At 29.5% G+C, this 25,004-nt stretch overlaps 1 protein-coding gene and 1 long non-coding RNA gene across 3 annotated transcripts in view; one reads left to right on the top strand and one right to left on the bottom strand.

Moving 5' to 3' along the window:
* The window catches only part of LOC128176209 (uncharacterized), a 42,954-nt gene extending 24,123 nt beyond the window's left edge, over window positions 1-18,831 (top strand). Inside the window, exon 2 of the long non-coding RNA XR_008242756.1 lies at window positions 16,891-18,831. This is a non-coding gene — a long non-coding RNA (uncharacterized LOC128176209). The remainder of the gene's footprint in view (window positions 1-16,890) is intronic.
* LOC128176206 (uncharacterized protein PF3D7_1120600-like) overlaps window positions 1-25,004 on the bottom strand; it is a 176,721-nt gene that overhangs the window by 75,386 nt on the left and 76,331 nt on the right. For both annotated transcript variants that reach the window (XM_052842359.1, XM_052842361.1), the window contains exons 33-45: window positions 7,195-7,257; window positions 6,700-6,759; window positions 6,485-6,547; window positions 5,927-5,977; window positions 5,331-5,393; window positions 4,836-4,895; window positions 4,621-4,683; window positions 4,064-4,114; window positions 3,453-3,515; window positions 2,899-2,961; window positions 2,520-2,579; window positions 1,998-2,051; window positions 1,563-1,625 (exon numbers count right to left, since the gene is read on the bottom strand). In XM_052842359.1, the coding sequence (XP_052698319.1) occupies window positions 1,563-1,625; window positions 1,998-2,051; window positions 2,520-2,579; window positions 2,899-2,961; window positions 3,453-3,515; window positions 4,064-4,114; window positions 4,621-4,683; window positions 4,836-4,895; window positions 5,331-5,393; window positions 5,927-5,977; window positions 6,485-6,547; window positions 6,700-6,759; window positions 7,195-7,257 (777 nt within the window). The remainder of the gene's footprint in view (window positions 1-1,562; window positions 1,626-1,997; window positions 2,052-2,519; window positions 2,580-2,898; window positions 2,962-3,452; window positions 3,516-4,063; window positions 4,115-4,620; window positions 4,684-4,835; window positions 4,896-5,330; window positions 5,394-5,926; window positions 5,978-6,484; window positions 6,548-6,699; window positions 6,760-7,194; window positions 7,258-25,004) is intronic.

The following is a 25,004-nucleotide window of genomic DNA, read 5'->3' as shown; positions in this document are numbered from 1 at the left end:
CGAAAATTCTTAATTCAACCACAGGGGCTCGTCACGAAGTTTTTCAACCTTTTATATATACCACCTTTATACTATAAAATACACAAGTTTTGATTCCTCCCTTGTGTATTTTATAGTATAGAGGTGGTATATATAAAAGGTTGAAAAACTTCGTGATGAGCCCCTGTGATTCAATATGCATCGAGCAGTTTAGATACTCAAATCTCAGTAGACTGATATTTTAACTTAATAAAAAAGAATATACCGTTACAAAAGAACAGACAGGTCGGTATTCACGTAAAACATGAGTTGGGGGTGGGGGTGGTGGTGATTCAAACAGTCTTTTATAGTGAAACATCATAACCATGCATAACAGTTATATGCCATTGAAGGGTATATCACTGGCTTTTTTTAATTGAGACTTTCTTAGAATAAGACTTTAATCATAAAATATTTATTAGATTTAATTTTTTCGACTTATTATTATTTTTTTGGGAAAATATGTATAAAAAAGCAAAATTCATCCAATTAAAATTGACAGTTTTAGACTTGTGCTGAATGTGTAAAATTTTATAAGTCTAAATTCTGCTAAAGCTTTTGCAAGCTCGGTAAGCATAATAAATCAGAGGAAAAAGAAAAGTTTGTGGTAAACTTCTGGCAAATTTTGAGGTGTTATAACTGAAATCATATCTAAATAATTGACAATTTTTTAACCCCCCGGCTTCCACTGCTCGGCTTCTCCTTAAATAATAATTATAGCAGAAATCAAATATGATGCCTAGCAGTATTGCAAGATCGAATTATATATATTATGTATATTAGTTCATGATTTAAATGATTAAATACATGTAGATGGTACCAGAAAATTATTTCTGGCAGTATGATACTGAGTGTAGCCAGAATATTACCAGAAGTCGTTGCAGCTAGTGGCAATATTCTAGGTGCATGTTAATATAATGTTTTACAAAAATAACTCTAATAGTATTGCCAGAATGTTGCCAGAAGTTATTGCCGCTAGCGGCAACACTCCGGCAGTATTGCCAAAATGTTACCAGAAGTTGTTGCAGCTAGCGGCAACATTTCACTAGTCTCAAAATCTGGTTTCTGGTAACAAAAATGTGTTGCTGCAATATTGCCGCAATTTTGCGGCATTGTTGCAGCAATGATTTTACTTTGGTAAGGGAGTACATGTATGTATACGTAAGCCATATCAATGATGGTTATCAACAAGGATTTCGAAATGCTCCTATATTGCATAAAATTACTTGATTATGTTTTTTTTTTAAATTCGAATTATCAAAAACACATTTGAAATTAAATTTATAATGTAGGGTGAATGTTAAATCATAAAGTATAAAACAGAGGGTAGGCCCATGTGATTAATAAATAAAACTGTTTATACTAAAACGATACTTTTTTATGTTCAACATAATAACATAAATGTCTCTCTCTTATTTACTTTCTCTTATTCTCTCTCTTATATTATTCTCTCTCTCTCTCATTTAATCACACACACTCTCTCTCTCTCTCTCTCTCTCTCTCTCTCTCTCTCTCTCTCTCTCTGAGAAATTTACACAGCTTACCATTTCGGCTTGCAAGTTTTGCTCCTAATTCTTCTTTTTCTTCAATTGCCTTTTTAATTTGACCTTTTAAATAAAAACAAATGTTATCCGCTTATCGATGCACCAAAAATATTTCAGCATCATTACAATCTATATGAGACGAAATAAAATATTAAGCCAGTGAACACTTAAATAAAAGTTATACCCCTTATATAATCAAAAAGCAGCACGTGTAAAGTTGTTTATATACAAAAATGACCACAAAATGTTTTTTCTTTGGTTTTGGAAGGGAAATAGAGCTTGAAACACAACTGAAACACAAATATTCAAGCATACATAAAATATCATGTTTACAATTCTTTTGAAACTCTATTAAGAGTTGTTTCAATATTTGATAATGATAATAATCAATGACATTATATGTTCAAATTGATTTTAGTTTATAAAAACGGATACCATTAAGACTTTTATTTTCATCAATTAGCCTCTGATGATCTGCAGCTACGTTTTCTACAAAATAATGTGGTTTGTAAATGAAAGCAATATATGTGACCAACTTATATCAACAGTATATGAGAATCATTTTTCATTTTACATTTTAACAGCAAACTTTAATGTTATATATGAATACCATTTTAACATTGTTAAAATATGGCGTTAGGTATGTTTATATGCTATATACATGTCCAATCAATGTATAAATTCAGTCAAAGGAAAAAAGTGTACATGCTGATGTCATGAAAACCCTGTCGTAAATTGGAGTAATGTTTAGTAATATTCTGAAGATCCTGTCCAATGACGATATGTAAAAGAAGTATCATATCAATAAGTGTTTTGAAGAAAGCTGATAAAAACTTCCTTTTATTGTATAAATAAATATTTACAAATATTTTTTAAATATTTCAATCATAGAAATAAATGACAAAAATAGGATTAATTTTCTATATACTGGATGTTACATTTTCCACAACTACTTACCAATTTCTTCTAGATGCCTTTTTAAACTTTCGTTTTCATTTCGCATAGAAGCTAAATCACCTACATAAATGTATTTCATAAGTAAAAGCTAATTAGCTATGCTCACATTTAAACAGAAGTTCTTAAAAATAAGCTTTATTATTGTGTAACGTAATTATTAGTGTATATAAACATCAATCTAAGATAAACAATTTTAACAACAATATACATGTAAAGAAAAATCCTTGATATGATTTGAATAACTTTCTCGATATGAGGAATACTTTTAAAAGAATAATTTAACAAAGGATTATGAAACCATATGCATCTTTCGAACATTTGTAATTTCCTTATACTTTTTAATCGTTTATTAATATTGGTAATTTAACATGCAAAATACCTTCCAGTGTTTCAATTTGATGATTTTTGTCTTCACACTGTTCTCTTAAATCATCAGCCGCTTCTAGAAAGAAAAATATTTACATTGTATACTTGGGATCCCTCATAATTTGTCATGTAACGTGATTTTTAATTCAACGTAATGCAAGTCTCTTTCCTTGGGCCATGGTGAGAGTATTAAAATATACAAAATGTTGCATAAAATATAAATTACAAATATTTTAACTATTATATAAAGTATGTACTATTGTTTCTGTAAATCTATCTTTTATTTCCACATTTATTAAAACAGAAGTTCCTAAAAATAACCTTTATTATTGTGTAGCGTAATTATTTGTGTATATAACCATCAATCTAAGATAAACAATTTTAACAACAATTTACATGTAAAGAAAAATCCTCGATATGATTTGAATAACTTTCTCGATATGAGGAATACTTTTAAAAGAATAATTTAACAAAGGATTATGAAACCATATGCATCTTTCGAACATTTGTAATTTCCTTATACTTTTTAATCGTTTATTAATATTGGTAATTTAACATGCAAAATACCTTCCAGTGTTTCAATTTGATGATTTTTGTCTTCACACTGTTCTCTTAAATCATCAGCCGCTTCTAGAATGAAAAATATTTACATTGTATACTTGGGATCCCTCATAATTTGTCATGTAACGAGTTTTTTAATTCAACGTAATGCAAGTCTCTTTCCTTGGGCCATGGTGAGAGTATTAAAATATACAAAATGTTGCATAAAATATAAATTACAAATATTTTAACTATTATATAAAGTATGTACTATTGTTTCTGTAAATCTATCTTTTATTTCCACATTTATTAAAAATATGCTAATTTAATTTTGATGCTGATGCAAAAACGTCATTGAAAAGTGTTATCTAAAATGCATAACATCGGTGATGCATGCACCGACTTTTGAAACCTTATTATATAATAAAGATGAATCGACTTCATTTATGTTATTATTGGTTTCCAGTTATTAATCAATAACAAAAAGGACTCGACTACTTTTACTTACGTTAACATACCTTTTATACTGTTTTGCTTTTATGATAAAAATCAGTAGAATTAAATGTAGAGTTATAAGAATGTAGAGTTATAAGATAAATAAGAGGGATTTTATTTTATAAGCATATATCATACTTTACCTGCAGACGTTTCCGAAGCAACACATCTGTGCAATAAATCTGCGTTTTCGGCTGAATGTAAAAAAAAAATTAAAAAAATTCATTCATGGATTATTACTTTAAAATGAACTTTCCTTACAAAAATTTCGTATCGACGAGGAATATTCTACATGAAAATAAATAAAATTGGTACTATATTTAGAATATTTATCTTTCAGATATTCACAACTTATCACTTATTAACAATAAAACTGAGAAATCTGCCTTCTGTCCTTTTCAATATGTTTCTACTATTTCATTTCTTTTCTTTCAACATATTTGTAAAATTCAGACTATGATAATACCTAGCAGTTCAATCCACGCAGTTCAGTAAAGGAACTTAAAACTAATAATAACTTTTTGAATCAAGTTGTAACATCGGCATTCAGTTAAAAATATTTAGCGCAAGATCTAATAAACGTTCTTTCCATTTTAATCTCTGAAAGTACAAATAATTACTCGACGCCATTAGGAGTTTTTTTCTTCTTTTTGTTGATATATATAAGTATAACTTTGTATTTTCAAGTTATCATACTTACAATTTTTCTCATATATAATTTCATCCCGACGTTTCATCTGTTCTTGTAAAGTAACCAGATTTTCTGTCGGTATATAATGATAAAATACATATTAAATTAATACATACGTATATTTGCAAGGAATGCTTAATGATATGCAGGTCAGACAGTTACATGTTACAGAGTTTCTTTAATGTTATTTCATTAATATAAATCTTCTTTAATTTGAAACGTACCATTTTTAATGTTTAGCTCTTGTTGTAATTTTTCAATTTCTTTCTCCTGTAAAGTTTTAACTGCAAAAAGAAGTTTAAAATGTATTCAGTTAAATTAAACAACACGGAACGATCAACTTGGAACATCTTCAAGAGAGGTAAGCTGTAACTATACACCCAAAATTTCACACATTGTTTTTTTTTTAGCAGGAACACTCAACAAATAAGGTATCAGGACCCTTCCTTAAAAAATAAGTTCCTAAAAATAACCTTTATTATTGTGTAGCGTAATTATTTGTGTATATAACCATCAATCTAAGATAAACAATTTTAACAACAATATACATGTAAAGAAAAATCCTTGATATGATTTGAATAACTTTCTCGATATGAGGAATACTTTTAAAAGAATAATTTAACAAAGGATTATGAAACCATATGCATCTTTCGAACATTTGTAATTTCCTTATACTTTTTATTCGTTTATTTATATTGCTAATTTAACATGCAAAATACCTTCCAGTGTTTCAATTTGATGATTTTTGTCTTCACACTGTTCTCTTAAATCATCAGCCGCTTCTAGAATGAAAAATATTCACATTGTATACTTGGGATCCCTCATAATTTGTCATGTAACGTGATTTTTAATTCAACGTAATGCAAGTCTCTTTCCTTGGGCCATGGTGAGAGTATTAAAATATACAAAATGTTGCATAAAATATAAATTACAAATATTTTAACTATTATATAAAGTATGTACTATTGTTTCTGTAAATCTATCTTTTATTTCCACATTTATGAAAAATATGTTAATTTGATTTTGATGCTGATGCAAAAACGTCATTGAAAAGTGTTATCTAAAATGCATAACATCGGTGATGCATGCACCGACTTTTGAAACCTTATTGTATAATAAAGATGAATCGACTTCATTTATGTTATTATTGGTTTCCAGTTTTTAATCAATAACAAAAAGGACTCGACTTACTTTTACTTACGTTAACATACCTTTTATACTGTTTTGCTTTTATGATAAAAATCAGTAGAATTAAATGTAGAGTTATAAGATAAATAAGAGGGATTTTATTTTATAAGCATATATCATACTTTACCTGCAGACGTTTCCGAAACAACACATCTGTGCAATAAATCTGCGTTTTCGGCTGAATGTAAAAAAAAAATTAAAAAAATTCATTCATGGATTATTACTTTAAAATGAACTTTCCTTACAAAAATTTCGTATCGACGAGGAATATTCTACATGAAAATAAATAAAATTGGTACTATATATAGAATATTTATCTTTCAGATATTCACAACTTATCACTTATTAACAATAAAACTGAGAAAATCTGCCTTCTGTCCTTTTCAATATGTTTCTACTATTTCATTTTTTTTCTTTCAACATATTTGTAAAATTCAGACTATGATAATACCTAGCAGTTCAATCCACGCAGTTCAGTAAAGGAACTTAAAACTAATAATAACTTTTTGAATCAAGTTGTAACATCGGCATTCAGTTAAAAATATTCAGCGCAAGATCTAATAAACGTTCTTACCATTTTAATCTCTGAAAGTACAAATAATTACTCGACGCCATTAGGAGTTTTTTTCTTCTTTTTGTTGATATATATAAGTATAAATTTGTATTTTCAAGTTATCATACTTACAATTTTTCTCATTTATAATTTCATCCCGACGTTTCATCTGTTCTTGTAAAGTAACCAGATTTTCTGTCGGTATATAATGATAAAATACATATTAAATTAATACATACGTATATTTGCAAGGAATGCTTAATGATATGCAGGTCAGACAGTTACATGTTACAGAGTTTCTTTAATGTTATTTCATTAATATAAATCTTCTTTAATTTGAAACGTACCATTTTTAATGTTTAGCTCTCGTTGTAATTTTTCAATTTCTTTCTCCTGTAAAGTTTTAACTGCAAAAAGAAGTTTAAAATGCATTCAGTTAAATTAAACAACACGGAACGATCAACTTGGAACATCTTCAAGAGAGGTAAGCTGTAACTATACACCCAAAATTTCACACATTGTTTTTTTTTTAGCAGGAACACTCAACAAATAAGGTATCAGGACCCTTCCTTAAAAAATAAGTTCCTAAAAATAACCTTTATTATTGTGTAGCGTAATTATTTGTGTATATAACCATCAATCTAAGATAAACAATTTTAACAACAATATACATGTAAAGAAAAATCCTTGATATGATTTGAATAACTTTCTCGATATGAGGAATACTTTTAAAAGAATAATTTAACAAAGGATTATGAAACCATATGCATCTTTCGAACATTTGTAATTTCCTTATACTTTTTATTCGTTTATTTATATTGCTAATTTAACATGCAAAATACCTTCCAGTGTTTCAATTTGATGATTTTTGTCTTCACACTGTTCTCTTAAATCATCAGCCGCTTCTGGAATGAAAAATATTCACATTGTATACTTGGGATCCCTCATAATTTGTCATGTAACGTGATTTTTAATTCAACGTAATGCAAGTCTCTTTCCTTGGGCCATGGTGAGAGTATTAAAATATACAAAATGTTGCATAAAATATAAATTACAAATATTTTAACTATTATATAAAGTATGTACTATTGTTTCTGTAAATCTATCTTTTATTTCCACATTTATGAAAAATATGTTAATTTGATTTTGATGCTGATGCAAAAACGTCATTGAAAAGTGTTATCTAAAATGCATAACATCGGTGATGCATGCACCGACTTTTGAAACCTTATTGTATAATAAAGATGAATCGACTTCATTTATGTTATTATTGGTTTCCAGTTTTTAATCAATAACAAAAAGGACTCGACTTACTTTTACTTACGTTAACATACCTTTTATACTGTTTTGCTTTTATGATAAAAATCAGTAGAATTAAATGTAGAGTTATAAGATAAATAAGAGGGATTTTATTTTATAAGCATATATCATACTTTACCTGCAGACGTTTCCGAAACAACACATCTGTGCAATAAATCTGCGTTTTCGGCTGAATGTAAAAAAAAATTAAAAAAATTCATTCATGGATTATTACTTTAAAATGAACTTTCCTTACAAAAATTTCGTATCGACGAGGAATATTCTACATGAAAATAAATAAAATTGGTACTATATATAGAATATTTATCTTTCAGATATTCACAACTTATCACTTATTAACAATAAAACTGAGAAAATCTGCCTTCTGTCCTTTTCAATATGTTTCTACTATTTCATTTTTTTTCTTTCAACATATTTGTAAAATTCAGACTATGATAATACCTAGCAGTTCAATCCACGCAGTTCAGTAAAGGAACTTAAAACTAATAATAACTTTTTGAATCAAGTTGTAACATCGGCATTCAGTTAAAAATATTCAGCGCAAGATCTAATAAACGTTCTTACCATTTTAATCTCTGAAAGTACAAATAATTACTCGACGCCATTAGGAGTTTTTTTCTTCTTTTTGTTGATATATATAAGTATAAATTTGTATTTTCAAGTTATCATACTTACAATTTTTCTCATTTATAATTTCATCCCGACGTTTCATCTGTTCTTGTAAAGTAACCAGATTTTCTGTCGGTATATAATGATAAAATACATATTAAATTAATACATACGTATATTTGCAAGGAATGCTTAATGATATGCAGGTCAGACAGTTACATGTTACAGAGTTTCTTTAATGTTATTTCATTAATATAAATCTTCTTTAATTTGAAACGTACCATTTTTAATGTTTAGCTCTCGTTGTAATTTTTCAATTTCTTTCTCCTGTAAAGTTTTAACTGCAAAAAGAAGTTTAAAATGCATTCAGTTAAATTAAACAACACGGAACGATCAACTTGGAACATCTTCAAGAGAGGTAAGCTGTAAATATACACCCAAAATTTCACACATTGTTTTTTTTTTTAGCAGGAACACTCAACAAATAAGGTATCAGGACCCTTCCTTAAAAAATATGCATTTTCTGCATTTTCCGTGGCTTTACAAATCCCAGCATATTGTATTAAACAAAAGTACTAAAGTTCATGATTATACAATGCAATTTTGGAATAGTTTTAAAGTAGTACTAAGTATTTACGTTGTATATCAGAGAGCAAGTTGTAACCGAGGGTTTCATTGGAGCCTTCGTAATGAGCCATATCATTTCTAGACTCTGATGACTGGGGAGAATCCATTTCGTTTTCAAAATTGTCAGCATCCACAGCGTTGTCATTTTCAGCCTCGTTTTCATATAAAGACATCTAACAAATATAAAATAACATATCCGTCCAAAATCAGTACAAGATTACTATAATCTGATAAGTATAACATCATTGCTAAGGAAACTGTGTGTGTAATGTTTATACATAATTTTAAACATTTTTATGTTTCTATATGTAACATTTTAAACGAAACAGCAAGAATTTGCCATGCTTATCATCATTAGAATAATAACTGTATTAAAGCTACAGCTGAATTTATACAAGAGAGTACTATGTTCTACTTACAAAATTTCCAAATATTGAGGATGACATAAAAATCAAAAATCTAAAGACTCCAAAAATAAGGCCGACCACAGTTTGTGACACACCTTTTCTTTCTGCCTGAAATTTGATGCAATGTGTATACATAATGAACACTTATTTATTTAAGTTTATCAAAAGTTGACAAGGTAAATGTATTTGTTGTATGTAATGTATTTGTATGTGTGTGTTTGTGTAGGTATAAATAGATTTATTTTTCACTTGTATTGCTTCGTGTAATTATGATATTCTTCAAAAGGGAAAACTAATGATTCTTTGCGTTTCAAGATTGAAGAAAAAGATTCCATATTATTTGTTAAAATGTCAATTCATTTGAGCACTGCAAGACTTATACTACAATTATTTCCTGAAACGTTAACATGCATGATGGACACACTCAGTTGTCTTTTAGGAAGCTTATTTTTTAATTGTTCCTAGTTCGCTGAAGGTTTCGACTGATCGATATTAAATTGGTTAGAACTCTCAGTCCTGTCAGTATCTAAACAGTTTTAAATTAATATTAATTTCCGTTTGGAGTAGAGGGAATTGTATTTAGTGTGAATGTGATTAGTGATATGTTTAGACTAAAGTATTCAAAAATAGATATTTTAAAAATTTAAATGCAAAAATATATGATCAAATATGAGCAAATAAATTTTTTACCTCCCCATTCCGCAAACCGGAATCACTGACATCGTCACCAAATGCCCGAGAAGGCTGTTCCTGTACAGGCGTCGTAGTGATGGAAGAATTCGGTGAATCAATGGTGGTAGTTGAAGCAGAATGTTGTATCTCTTCGCTGTTTATATAATCATGTTCAATGTTTTCATTTTGAACACTCTGCGATGGACTATCATCCCCTGATTTTGCATCACTAGCAGCAACTGTTGCTTCTACAATTACATCCTCTGTCAATACATCATTAGACTCTGCAGATGTGTTCTTTTCTGAAACCTCTCTGGACTGGTCTAAGTATTAAAAATATAAATGAAACAAAAAACAACAAAATTCTTTTAAAAAAGTATGACATTAAGCTAAAATGAAAAACATGTAGATTAATGAAAAAAATATTGAAATCATCCATAAAAATTAGTAATCATGCGTGATTTCGTAAATGAAAAAAAAAAAAACTTTTGAAAAATATAATTATTACATTTTAACTGTAACTGCAAATTGTTAAGTTTTCAAGTGAGCTGTTTGGGGTCCCCTATACCTTGGGCAAACGTTTTGCATACAAGCCGAAGCATTGATACGCCTTAGAGATAAGAAAAACTTGCAAACGTACAATACAATAAAGGCTGTCAATGTGACAGCAAACAAAGTTTTCTACTCAGTACTTACTTTGTATATCAGAAAGAAAGTTGAGGGTTTCATCGGATCCTTGGTAGTGAGCCATATTAGTTCCAGAAGTTGGTGACTGGAAAAAATCCACTTCGTTTTCATAATTGTCAACAGCCACCACGTTGTTATTTTCAGCCCCGTTTTCATCTAAAGACATCTATCAAATATAGAATAACATTTTCGTCTAAAATAATACACGATGATAAGAATTGAATTTGTAAATATATATAAGTGTTAAGTAAAAATGTTTGGGTAATTTTATAAAGAATTTTAACATTCTATCATTAGACAAGGTAGTTGTATATGTTATATGCTTGTATTTGTAGGTAAAACTTTGGTAGGTTAAATGTTCATGCTTATGTTTATAGAGATGTAAACGTGTTAACTTTGGGATGTGTGATAACTAAAATTATCAAAAGATGTAAACAGAAACTTAAATACAAACAATATGATCTAATATGGGCAAATAAAATGTAAACTACTTTTTCCCACTCCTAAATTTTTTACCTCCCCATTTCGCAAACCGGGATCACCGATATCGTCACCAAATGCCCGAAGAGGCTGTCCCTGTACGGGCATCATAGTGATGTAAGTATTCGGTGAATCGATGGTGGTAGGTGAAGCAGAACGTTGCATCCCTTCGCTGTTGATATATTACTTTACAACCATCTGAATAATTTAATAAAACATTTAAAACGTGGGTGCATGTATGTAAAGGCGATCAATGAAAGCTTTCAAAGATACGATACTAACATATATGCTTTATTTCTTAACAAAAAAAAACTTATTGTTATTCATAGCTCAAAAGAAACTGACAGGGCTTTTCGATATTACCACGGGCATCTTCGCTAGCCAAGTGTCCGATTCGTTTTTCTCATCTCCCTAGATGAGATGAGAAAAACGTATCGGACACTTGGCTAGCGAAGATGAGAAAAACGAATCGGACACTTGTCTAGCGAAGATGCTGCATTACAAACTGATTAATATATATAATTATAACACTTGTTTATTATAATAGATATTGAACTCAAATTTCAAGAGGCTTTTTGAAAATGTTTATGCAAACGTTTATTTTAACTTCGAAGAGTACTCAACTGATCGTTTGGTTATGTCATTATTTATTACCTGCAAAACTCGGTCGATATGTTGCTAGTGTCAACGATCAATAAATCCAATTTAATGTTCTGCGTGCTAATGTTTATTTAATGCAATTTTCATGCTATTTAACATTTTGGCAGAAAGACAAAGATTTTGTATTGATGATCAAATGATACAGTTATACAATACATTATAGGAACATATAATTTTCATATCAATAAATATTGCCTAAGCTAGCCGAGTCTCGGGGATATTTTTTTTTAAACAACTAATTTCTATGATCATTTGGTTTTGTCATTATTTAAAACCTGCAAAACTCGGTCAATATATGTGTTGCTATAAAAAAAAATAGTGTCAACGATCAACAAATCCCATTTGATGTTCTGCGTTTTAATGTTTATTTAATGCAATTTTCATGCTTTTTAACATTTTGGCAGAAAGACCAAGATTTTTATTGATGATCAAATGATACAGTTATACATTGTAGGAATATAATGCGAATTTTTTTTCATATCAATAAATATCGCCTAATCAAGCTAGTTGATTTTTTTTTGTGGTCATGACATTTAATTTTAAAAAAAAATGTAAAATAAATACACCTAAATTAAATAGTGCAATATGCATTCATGATGCTTGCTGCAAAAAAAAAAAAAAAACACACACACAAAAAAGAGGCAAACCATCAAGTTATTGAACGCCAATATTAAATTAAATCTAATAATTAATTGCTTGAATATTTAAAAAAAACATAAAAATAAATCATGCAACTTTATCAAATTATGTTTAGTTTATTTCTAAATCTTAAAGATGAACAACATAAACTTTCTTACCGCTTTGACGCTTTACTCTCAAATTGTTTAGAAGCGTGTATTTACTATTTAAATAGGAATTCAAAAAGAAAGCAAAATTCTGGGTACTCAAAACGAAAGTAACACAAAACGTTAATATAGGTCAACCAAAAACAGTGAATTATTGCATATTATTGATTTATTGCATATGCACTCTTTTTCTATCGTTTTATATCCAAATTGTAGACCGTTATATATAATATTGCTTCAAAATTGTAACATATGCATGTAATTAGAATACTCACGTACATTTAACGTAGCTCACGGGTTTGCTGACGTCACAATAGGAATCGACGTTAAGAGTTGACCGTCATAGTAAACTCATAATTTTTTTTAAAATGACAAATGAGATATTTAGAAGTATAAAAGAAAATATTTTAAAAAGCTTATATGCGGTTTATGACTGTTTATACAAAGATTTATAATATCAAGTGCTGAAAATCTAAAGATGTCACATACATTGTCACATTTTGTTCTATACAGATAAAGAATGAGTGTGCGTAAGAACTCTTCCATTTAAAGTCATGTTTTTTAAAAAGAATGTATGCATTAACTTCGCTTTTTTTTTACAATTATAACTTCCGTAATCTGTACTACCGATTAAATTCTTAAATTTCTTTTGGCTTGAGATAACTTTTATTATTTATTTATTTATTTATTTATTCATTTTATTCAATTACTTACTTATAATGTCAGTAGTTGCCTGGCATTTTATTTTTGCATTGATTGACTCAGAGTTTCATAAAAACAAAAATAGCAATTTTCTGTATCTTAACAGCCTTACATTAATTGCATTTGAATACATTCACAATAATGTCTAATAAGCAGTTACATGTTCTAAAATGTGTTAAACAGCTAGTCTTGTCAATAAATGCATTTCAATTTTGGTGTTCTAAGAAGTAAGGAAATGATGACGTCAGGCTAACGTCGTAATGAAAATATAAGGTTTTGAGAAATCTTTTAAATCTTTAAAGTTTTTTTGCCAAACATTGGCCGAGAACACATACTGAGAATACATATTTGTCATATAGTTTAAGATCGTGCGATCATAGATTTATTAGGACTGACGTTAAGTCACTAATGTAAACAATTGTACTTTCATTTTCGTTTTCACTCTGACACCTGATGGTATATTTTTAAGTCAAAAACTTTTATGAATTAATTTATTGCAGTATCATTTTGCTTGTTTATAGTACTGTTTATTTTGTAATTAACCATGGTCTCCTCATTTTATTGATCGGGTATTTATTTCATATTGTTAAGCGAGACCGGGTTGTTTTATTATGATTATAATAATGACAGACTTATCGATTGCGCTCTTTGAATAAACACCTTTACTTACTGCCCACTCTCTGCCTCCTTTTCAAGCTTCACGGATCCAACCTCTTTAGGATTGTCCAACGAAGTAAATATTGTCTCAGAAAGGATAAGGCAAAGATTTATATATCTACCCAAACCGTGCGAGACACAGAGATTCATCCATAACATACAAAACGGTTAAAACACGCAGAACGGATGAGACAGTACTACATGTACACCATGATGTTTAGGTTTATCATATAGCAAATCTTGGTTACTCAATCACTTTCCGTTATTGAGTCTTGCACAGACAAAATCAGAAAAGATTCTGAAAATATCTGAGATACCTCAGTAGAAAAAAGCAATACTCATGTATTTACCATTACAATAGTGCGCTGAAATTTAAAAAAAAAGTCTGGACAATTCTATCGAAAATTATAAAAGTAAAAAGTACAATTTTGCTTGCTTCTGGTTATGACCAGAACTGACAGACAAGTTATTGAGTTATTGACAAGTTATTGATTCATGAAAAGGTCTATTATAAAGCAAAGATTGGTTGCTCAATCACTTACTGTTTTTAAGATATCGCGCGTACAAAATCAGAAAAGAAACATATCAAATAGATATCTGAAATATTTCAAATGAGGATAACGTATATTTCATTCGAAAGGATCTAAAATAGATAGAATTTTTCATTAAAAAAGCAAAAACTTTTAAAAGCCGATTTTTGGTGTCACCTTCAGTGACTACTGAAGTGATGGACTAATAATTGATACACTGTATCTATTCTGCACATCAACATGTTAAGGTCTATTTTATAGCAATTATTGGTTGTTCAGTCACTAGACTTTATTGAGATCTCGCGCGGACAAACTCAGAAAATCAACATCTCAATAAGATCTGAAATATCTCAACAGAAGAAATGCACTTTTCAAGTATTTGCCATTTCAATACTGTGTAATATTTTAAAAACAATCTGAAAAATTCTATTGAAAATTACAATAATAGAACAAAGAATTTTGTTTGGTACCGTCACGACCGGATGTTACAGATAAAATACATTGTATTGATATTTACATGTAATAGAAACAATTACAATAAAGTGTGGATATAGCATCCCAACCATTTCTTTGTAAAGCACAGAAGTATAATTTAAAACAAAACGTCAAAAATACATAAACAACGTCGCAGGCGTGCGGCGACTGTCCTTACCTAACGCTCTAAATATGTTGTCTTCGGGCACAAATATCGTTTTGCACTAAAAATTTTCAGATCTAAATAAATATATGTAAATATAATACAGTTGGAGATTTTGTCATTACAGCGAGTTTTCATGGTTTTATTGCAACTGCGACACTACTTTTGGAGCAACTCTCAATTGTGTATTTGGTGATCTGGAAAGTGTAAAAGTCTCCGAATGCTATTCATGTGAAAGTCTCATTTAACGTCAAACTCGAATGATGTAGAGATTATTTGACTGATAATTCTTTTTTTTCATTTATCACTAGCTCCGATTAAAGAATGTCATAATTTTTCTCCACTTTTCCCTTTAAACTAAATCATTCTTTAATTTTTTATGTAAAGAAATGCATCTAATTTTGTGAGGTTTTGAAATGTGAAGTAGTAAAACAAATTAAAATGGTGTCTGAAAGGCGCCCAGACAGCAATTTGAAGATAATTGCAAGGCAGTGTACAAATATATATATCATCTATATCATGGCAACATTCTTAGCTGTGCAAGAGAAGATACATGTAGATGTATGACACGTGGTGATAACTAACAGTGTTAGAATTTAAAAGTTTATAATTTAAAGTATCGTAACAGAGTGAAATATTATTTGAACACTGTTCGTTATCGACACATTTCATTTTTAATTTAACACTATACTTATTTTGATATCAGCGACTGCTGGGGGAGGGGAAGGGATTTATAAATATTTAACATGTTTAATATCCGACTTGATTTAAATAATAAAAAAAACGCTTCTAAAATGATGAATATAAAGATAATTTCGTTTATTCATACATGTTATATTTTTAAAAATATATATTTCAACTAGATTTAATACTCTAAAGACCACAAATACCCCTATAAGGGAATTACATAATATCTTGAACAAGGTGTCAGACTGACAATTTACAAGGTTGAATATAGCGACATTCACACCTTTTGATTTATTGAAAGTATGTATACCATACACAGACACTGACCCACGGATCTTTTAAAGTTTTAAAGTATAGACCAGTTGGTTATCTTCTCTCACTTGAAAAAAAAAATCAGTATGTTGTGCAATATGGTGGATTTTTTTTATCTATAAAATGTAATACATAGTTTTAAATTCTCTGAATTTTAAAACTTTAATGTTACATGTAAACTAATATTTATTTGACAATATTGATAAAATCAAATTCATTGTTAAAAAAAAAAACCAATTAAATATTTAGTTACTAGAAAATTGACATTGAAATATATATAAATACTCTCCCCTTTAATTTAAAGCCAATAAGTTGCTTTATTTTGTATGATAATTGGATTCTGAGTTTTTAATACATGCATGGATCGGAGGATAGGGGAGGGGGAGCAGAGGATAATTCAATTTTTTAAAACTTACATTGTACAACTATCCAAAATATGTCTAAGCTCCCCCAGAAATCGATGATATCCCTGCCCTTTCTCTAGAAAAAAATCCTGACCTAGCATGTAATTATATGTGAACTTAACTAAATAGAAGCCCATTTTCTCTCTTGTAAGCAATAGGAAAGAATCAAAATAAATCCAGATTTTGATCTCAAATAAAGTAAATATTCAATTCATTGTTCAAGCATATAAATAACTTATAAAAACATTGGTACAGTGGGTTACAGTGGTGTACAGTGTTTGTCAGTACCCTGTACAGTGGTGTATAGTGGGATACAGTGCTGGTCAGTTGTACAGTGAGGTACAGTGCTGGTCAGTGGGTAGGTACAGTGCTGTCCAGTGGAGTACAGTGGCTCTGTACAGTGTGGTAACAGTGTGGTACAGTAGATCTGTACAGTGGGTGTACAGTGGATTTACAGTAGGGTACAGTGAATATACAGTGGATGTCAGACAATGTCTGTCAATTTTTGGGAATAGCAGTGGCTTTTGAATTCAGTCGAGATTAAACAAATCAGGAACAATTACGACGATTTTTAATCTTATTTTTCGGGACCATGCGATCTTCAACGTTTTTTGAGCATGACAAATATAAAATGCCAAATGACACATCTACAATATCTGTCTACAATTTCCAAAAGTTTTAACTTGAAATATTTTACCGTTTAGGAGGAGATCACTGGACAATGCAAGCCGACCGTCTGAAAACGCGTCATTATCTCAAAAAAAGGACGTCATCCAAAAAAATGTTGTCAAGTTCAGATCAATGTGTATCAAATGTGCAAGTTTTATAAAAATCGGCCGAGCCAATACGTTTTCGAGAAATAATTTAATCATATTTTGTAGGAAAAAGAAATAACAGTAGGAAAAAACGAACAAAACCAATATGGTCTTACTTTGAAAACGAAAGACCTTAAAGGGACTTAGACACGATCTGAGATCAAAATTTTATTTTTTATCTTCATGTAATAAATGGTTTACTTTTGCATTTGTAAGATTGACCAATATTTGAATGTTAGATGTCAAGTTACAAGCGAAATACACAGACAAGAATTATTTTGTTATGTAAACAAAGCTCGAGTCTTATATTTGTGTACAAATTATATAAAGTAAGGAAATTACCATTTCTTTGACAAAATGACCCGTGGCAAACACCCATATTATACCCATATTAATCATTCTTATATATTAAAAATAAAAAATAAAAAATTGAAAATGTTGGAATCAAATCGTGTCTAAATTCCTTTAATTAAGTAATATCACTTATGCAAAGGTATAACACATATAATTAATAAAAAGGCTATTATTAATTTAATAAATAAGAAGCATATTTTTAAGATATGCTTACCTTTTTCATAGCATTTAAGATTAAAAATGAAGGAAAAGATAGGTGTGAAACGCTTATAACAACGACGACGCCCAATTGATTACAGGATATTTATATGAGCTATACAATTAAACTTTATTTTCTTTAACTCACGTGTCGGTAAAAATCGATATACAGTAATTTTTAAGACAACACAAATACATGTATAATTATATTTTAAAGAATAACAAGATGTCTAAATAAAAATGCATCCACACAAATGAGACAGAGCACATAAAACTCTTAAAAATATTTATCCGGTTATATATAATAAAAGTATAAGACATAAAAATTTATTCCATGTATAATTAATTTGAAATAAAAAACAAAAATATCCATAAAAATGCATGGACTTCATGAAATGAGACTTGTTTGATTTCAATCTTTTTATATTGTGGTTGATTCTTAAACATAACGATATACTGGTATATAATGTCAATAGAATCGGAAGTCATTGACCTGTTCAGCCAGACATGTGTATTGTTGAAGTAGCTGCCAAAAGGAAGTGGGGAATACATAAATGAATATCAGACAGAATAAACAAAATTAGTCTTGCATTTAAACCATTGGAATGTTTTCATGTTACACCCCACGCAACAATATAGTAAATGTATCACAACTCAACAAATTATTATCATGTAACACTTCAAAAGAAATATAAATGCATGGTTATCTTTTATCATTTTAGTTTGCTATGAAGTGGTTCTAACCAAATGATCACAATCTCCAGCACAGGACCCGGTATCTAAAAAAGTCATAATCATTTCAAAAAGTCGCTTATATATCATGTCAAGAATTCCTTTCCTCCTGGCGTAGATAATATAGTAAACTTAAAAAAAAAGAATCACTTGAACGAAATCTTTGCTTCACTTTTTCCTGTTCATTTTATCTCCTCCTATTCCTTGAAATATAAATTTAATTAAATTTTTATATAAAAAAAATATCTCCTAAATTACAATAATAACAAAAAATAACTTCTTCGAATATTCATAAAATCGAAACATGTTTTTTTTTTAATATAAACCATTGAGATTGTAAGTCATAGTAAGTTGCAAAGCATCAGGAATAAAAATATAAAAAAATTTCATATTAATTAAGGAGTCAATGGCCAATTACTAATAATTTCATTAATGCAATAGTTATCATGTGCCAATTCCAACAAGTTTGGACAAGACCTAAAATTAACTTACCAAATACAAAATTAGATTGAGAACTCGGCTTTCCAAACCCTGGAAAAAGAAAGAGTCATAAGTATGGCTTAATCTTACAAAACAAGAGGAATAAGGACCACATCACCTAACTAAAAATGAGTACTTTCATCAAGTGCCGAATAACCTTGGATTTATGGAATACATCAGAAAAACAGTTTTATTTATGGTGGTATTTGTTAAAAAAAACTTGCATTTGAATTTATTAATATTCACGTTTTTCCACTTGAACACAATAAATTTCATCTTTCAGCTGTTAATCATTAAAGGCCATCTTTTAAATTTTTTTTTATCTTTAATTTTAGTCCCATTTTTTTAACAAGTTAAAAATTCGGTCCCCGTATCAAGCCATGATTAATCTAATCAAATAAAAAGCCTGTTTTTTTTCACCTTAGGAAAAAAACCCTCATTTATGTTTTATACAATTGTTGGTTATAGGCAACGAAGTTCTAAATATAAAGTCAAACGCATGAAAATAAACTAAAAAAACCGAACGAACGCAATTTTTAGTTAGCAACACATATATACAAAAACATATATATTTTAGCATTGGGCTTTTGAAAACCCCTTTACACTATTTTTTTCTTACCATTAATATCTTGTGCGCAGCAGAAGGTTCTTTAACTTGCACCTATTTTTTGCCAAAAAGAATTGATCCATGGCTCATAGTTTGAGCTAGTTAATGATTCAGGCAACTTAAAACTATTTTCATGTTATCAGGATGCTTGACTTGAATAAGTTCTCTTTTTACAAGTCAACAAAGCCATTGAATGCTTGTTGTGGTGGCTTATAACGCGCAAGTTTCTAATTCTCCGCCTGATTTTAACAAAATGCAATATGCTATTTGCTAAGAAGCCATTATTTTATAATTAATGTATACTACCGTTGCCCATCGGTGTGCTTGTGAAATAGTTTCCTAAAAATAAAAAGGAAGTAAAATAAAGCTAACAAAGAAAGATCATTTAGATTTTGAAAGATTCCAGAAACAATTTCGACTTTGAGTAGTTATTGTTTTATTGTATTTTACATAGGTTAAATTAAAAAAATCAAAATAAATTCTTTTTTGTTGTTTACCTTGCAGTAAACTCGTTGTACCGTCGGAAGCTCCCTCTTGTGTTTGGCTCAGTAGGTCCCGGCATTCAGCTTGTGACTTTTCAAGATCTTCACGCAAGCTTCTGCACTCGTCTTTGTACTCAAAACTCTTTTGTTCACATTTGTCTCGTTCTTCCGTCAGCTTCTCATTGTCTACTACAATAAGTAAAAACAAATCTCAAAAACCTTCTTTTTGCCCTAAGCCACATTAAAAATAGCAAAACTTTGAAATTAAATGATCAGAGAGAGAGAGAGAGAGAGAGAGAGAGAGAGAGAGAGAGAGAGAGCAGGAAAACTCCTGCAATGTATATTATTTAACACGTTCTTGGCATAACCATCGTTTATAAGCGTACACATAATCTGATATAAAATTGGACCAAGCAGGTTTAAATTTGGTCATAAATGTTTAACTTTTCGAAGAATGTCGATGGTGGAATTTTCTTTTCAAATGTAAAACTGTACTTACTGGTAAGACGATCCAACTTTCGTTCTAATTTGTTGGATTTTTCTAAAATATAATACCTTATACATTATTATCGTAATATCGTATTTTCCCTATGATATGAATGCCCGATTGATATCATGTTATCGCGCTACAAATTATGTTATTGACATAACTACATGTATACTAAAAATAGAAATATTATAAACCTTACTATATTAAAAATAAATTTTCATGTTGGCTTCTGTGCCATTATGACTTCACAATAGCGAAATCAACATCTGCATATTATGAACCATATATTTTACAATTATAATTTTGAAGAAAATCAATTTTTGTAAGTAAAATCATCGTCTTTATTCGATATTTTCAAAAGTTTGATTCATTTAACATGAAATAAAGCCGTAAGCGGATTCAAACTTATAATCTGCAGAAAACAAGCCCGATTCTCTAACCACTACATATGTAAGCTATGACTATCCACTAAGCTTTGACGATACACAACCAAATCGATTGATACAAACATATTACAATCATTAAAATTTATTGCCATCTTGTGACGCAGTGTCTTGAAAAGTATAAGTCTAGGAGTATTTAGGTTTCTGAAGATATATTTGAATAACAACTGTTAACTTGCCCTTTTCTTCTTCCAATGAACGTCTGTAACCTTCAGTCGTTGTCCGATAATTGTTCAGTTCTGAAGCCATACTATCTAAACGGTACCCAGTTTTTGACAGCAGTTCGTTGATGTGTCGACTCTTCTCTTTTTAATCAAAATGTAATGTTCATTTCTTTTATGTTTGATAAGATCATTATCGCCCATTTTTAAAATATTTTATATATATCATAGAAAAATTACTGATCAAATGTGCAACTCATACTCTAAAGTATGCACATTTTACACAACAATCATTGTTTTAAAGTCTAAAATGATCTACAATATGTAATTTTGACTAATTTTATTTAAATATGTACATGTGTTTTTTTATTTTTTTCTTACTTGTCTATTTTAATTATTTCTTTTCATATGTGTCATCTCAACGAATATAAATTTTCATGAATTTGATTTCCCCAGATCTTTAACATAAAACAAGAGGCCCATGGGCCACATCGCTCATCTGAGCAACAATAGGCATGATAAAATCAACTTCAAGGTCATTATACAAAATGGTTGGACAATATGGTGTAATTCTTTTTTTTACAGGATTATTTTATAGTCATGTCACATTCAGCAATGCATTTTACATACAGACCCTAAACAGTTGTTTATATAAAGGGTATAAACCAACATCAAATTCTGAACCCCATGTGAAACCCAATATTCATCCAGGTGCCAAAATTCAAACAATGTTAAAGAATCAGCAATATTTAAAAATGCTTGCATATAGGTAAAACCATATAGGATAACATATCAGTTTTTGTGAATAATTAAAATGTTTTCCTTTGTACAATGGGATCCCAAATGTGGCCCCACCCTACTTCTAAAGATTTTTAATTTAAAAAAATTTGAATCTACACTATCTGAAGTTGTTTCAACTAAAATAACAGCTTTTCTAGGCAAATGTTTTTTTAGAAAAAGATTTTATTATATTCCTCTATTTATTATTACATGTATGTAAATTAAATATTTGCCCCCCCCCCCCCGTTGTGAACTCTTCCTACCATCGGAAATCATGATTTGAATAAGCTGGAATTTTCACTACCTGAGGATGTTTCCACATAAGTTTCAGCTTTCCTGGCCTTCGGTTGTTGAAAAGAAGATTTTTTAAGATTTACTCTATATATTCCTATGTTAAAATTCGACCCCCCCCCCCCCAGTTGTGGCCCTACCCTACTTCTGGGGGTCATGGTTTTCACAACTTTATATATATTTACATTACCTTGGGATTCTTCCAGACAATTATCAGCTTTTCTGGCTTTTTTGTTTTTTTGAGAAGAAGATTTTTGAAAAGATACGGTTTCTTTAAATATTTGCCCTAAAATTCCAAAGTTGTTTAAATCTCATGAAAATATGCACACAATATCTTTTATACATGTGTATATAAATTACCGTGCTATGCTATACACCTTTATTCTGATTTTTAAAAAAAGGATAATGACTTCAACATTTTGTCATATTTCTAAAATGTAGTCAAAAATGATGAAAAATAGCAATTTTTTTTTATAGTTTTTTGAAGAGGAAAATTTGTCCGCAGCCGTCGCCCAGAACGAAATTAATTCATTTTATGTGATATCACATAATAAAGTTAAAATGTGAGTTTCATCGTGGGCGACGGCTGCGGGCATTGTTTTCTATTCAAATAACCATTGACAAATTGGTGTCGTCTGTTTAGTTTTAAAAAATACGAGAAAATGCACTTTTCATGACGTCACAATTACAGTTGTGAAAGTCTAATCAGATAACTATTTATAGATTCTTAATCTATGGGTATTTATGTGTAAATAAATGCTGCATTTGAATTTTTCGTGATATTTTTAAAAAAAATTACCTAAGAACAGGGCAAAATATAAGTGAAACTGTACCTCGTTCTTTCAATAATTCCAAATTATCTCCCCTTGTAAAATGGCGTGGCCCTTCATTTTAACAACTTTGAATCCCCTTAACATAAGAATGCTCTGTACCAAGTTTGATTGAAATTGGTTCAGTGGTTCTTGAGAAGATGTTGATATTGTGAAAAGTTTACAGACAGACAGACATACATACAGACGGACAGACAGACAGACGACAGACAAAATGTGATCAGAATAGCTCACTTGAGCTTTTAGCTCAGGTTAGTTAAAATACTATTTGATTTGAAAATTTTATAACGACAATAATGTCATACCTTTTTCTCTTTGAAGTTCCATTTGGGAATCTTGCAAAGCTTTGTAATATTCTTGAATATGGTCGCGTAGTAATCCATATTCTTGAAGTGATGCATGAAGCTTGGTAATTTGTTCTAAATTTTAGATAATAATCATTTAATGCCTAAATACAAGTTAAAAATGATCTAGATACGTGTAATTATTCTTTCCTTTAAAGAGGGCAAAATTATTTCAAAGAATTTAGACAAGTAACAGATGATTAAAATATATCAAAACTACTGTTTCGACATTTTAGGTAAGATACTCGGCTTTAAGAATGTTAAGCAGCAGTTTCAACCTTTATCCTTCCAAACTATCAATGATTTCCGGAATGGTATAAGTGATATAAATAACTGCGGTAAATAAATATACAAAGCTTAATAACCTTGAACGTAGACTTCTGAAAACAGAGCAATACTTTTCTAAGATAATAATCGATTGCAATTAGCAACACGTAACCAGCAAGTAACAATATATAAGCGCGTCTTATTATGTTAAATTCATTAAAAAACATTAATAAACCGCTGAAAAAAAAAATAAAAAAAATAATTCTCTTACCTGATTGATCCATATTTTGATGTTTAAGTCGGTGGTTCTCTAGCTCTATTCTTTGAAGATTCCCCATGCTATACATCATTTCCTGCTTTTCTCTGACAACCTTTTGCATGCATTCTAGTGGGAAAAATGTCAAAATGTACCATTATTTAAATCTTACGTCGCAAAGCACAGATATAAAACAACTATTATGAACACAAGAGGCACTTTGCTTATTAGGGCAATGATTTGCAACTTTGATCCCAGGAACGAAATGTACGGAATAAGATGTCAAAGTTGTTTGTCTACATAAGTGTTTAAATTGAACAATGTTTGCTTCGTGTTGATAATTTTACCCCTTTATATATTGTAAGGAATGAATTCAAACGCTACCGAATTTATACTCATACACTCATATGATTTTTTATAAATCGTTTTTAGTTGATAAATCAAAGGCTTGAAGGGTCTGAGAGTCGCCTTGTTTTCAATATCTTGTCAATTTTTTGGAAGGTTTTACCGCACTTATTTACTGCTCCTTCACTCAACCATAATCATTGCTTGATAATAAGCTAGACTTCACAATGGGAAAAATCCATAGCAATACTTTTGCACATAAATTGCAAAAGTGTCATGTTAACACTGAAGAATGAAAACTGTAAATGCAAAGTAATTGTTATATATATATATATATATATATATATATATATATATATATATATATATATATATATATGGAATCATTCTTTGAGTATTATGAAGTGATAATTTCGGTCGGGGCGTGATCAAATCCAATAAAGACCGAAATTATAACCTCATAATATTCAAAGAAAGATTCGTTATTACTTATATTTATATAATCTTTAGCTATTGTACGATTTAATATTTAAATATAAATAAGCAAACCCCTCTGGCGCCCCAATTTTAAGTTATGGGTTATATAGTACAAAATCGATAC

The sequence above is a fragment of the Crassostrea angulata genome, chromosome 3 (assembly GCF_025612915.1).
Source record: "Crassostrea angulata isolate pt1a10 chromosome 3, ASM2561291v2, whole genome shotgun sequence".
In the NCBI taxonomy this organism is placed as follows: domain Eukaryota; kingdom Metazoa; phylum Mollusca; class Bivalvia; order Ostreida; family Ostreidae; genus Magallana; species Magallana angulata.
The sequence above is the reverse complement of the archived record's forward strand: the minus strand, read 5'-3'. Positions and strand labels throughout refer to the sequence as shown.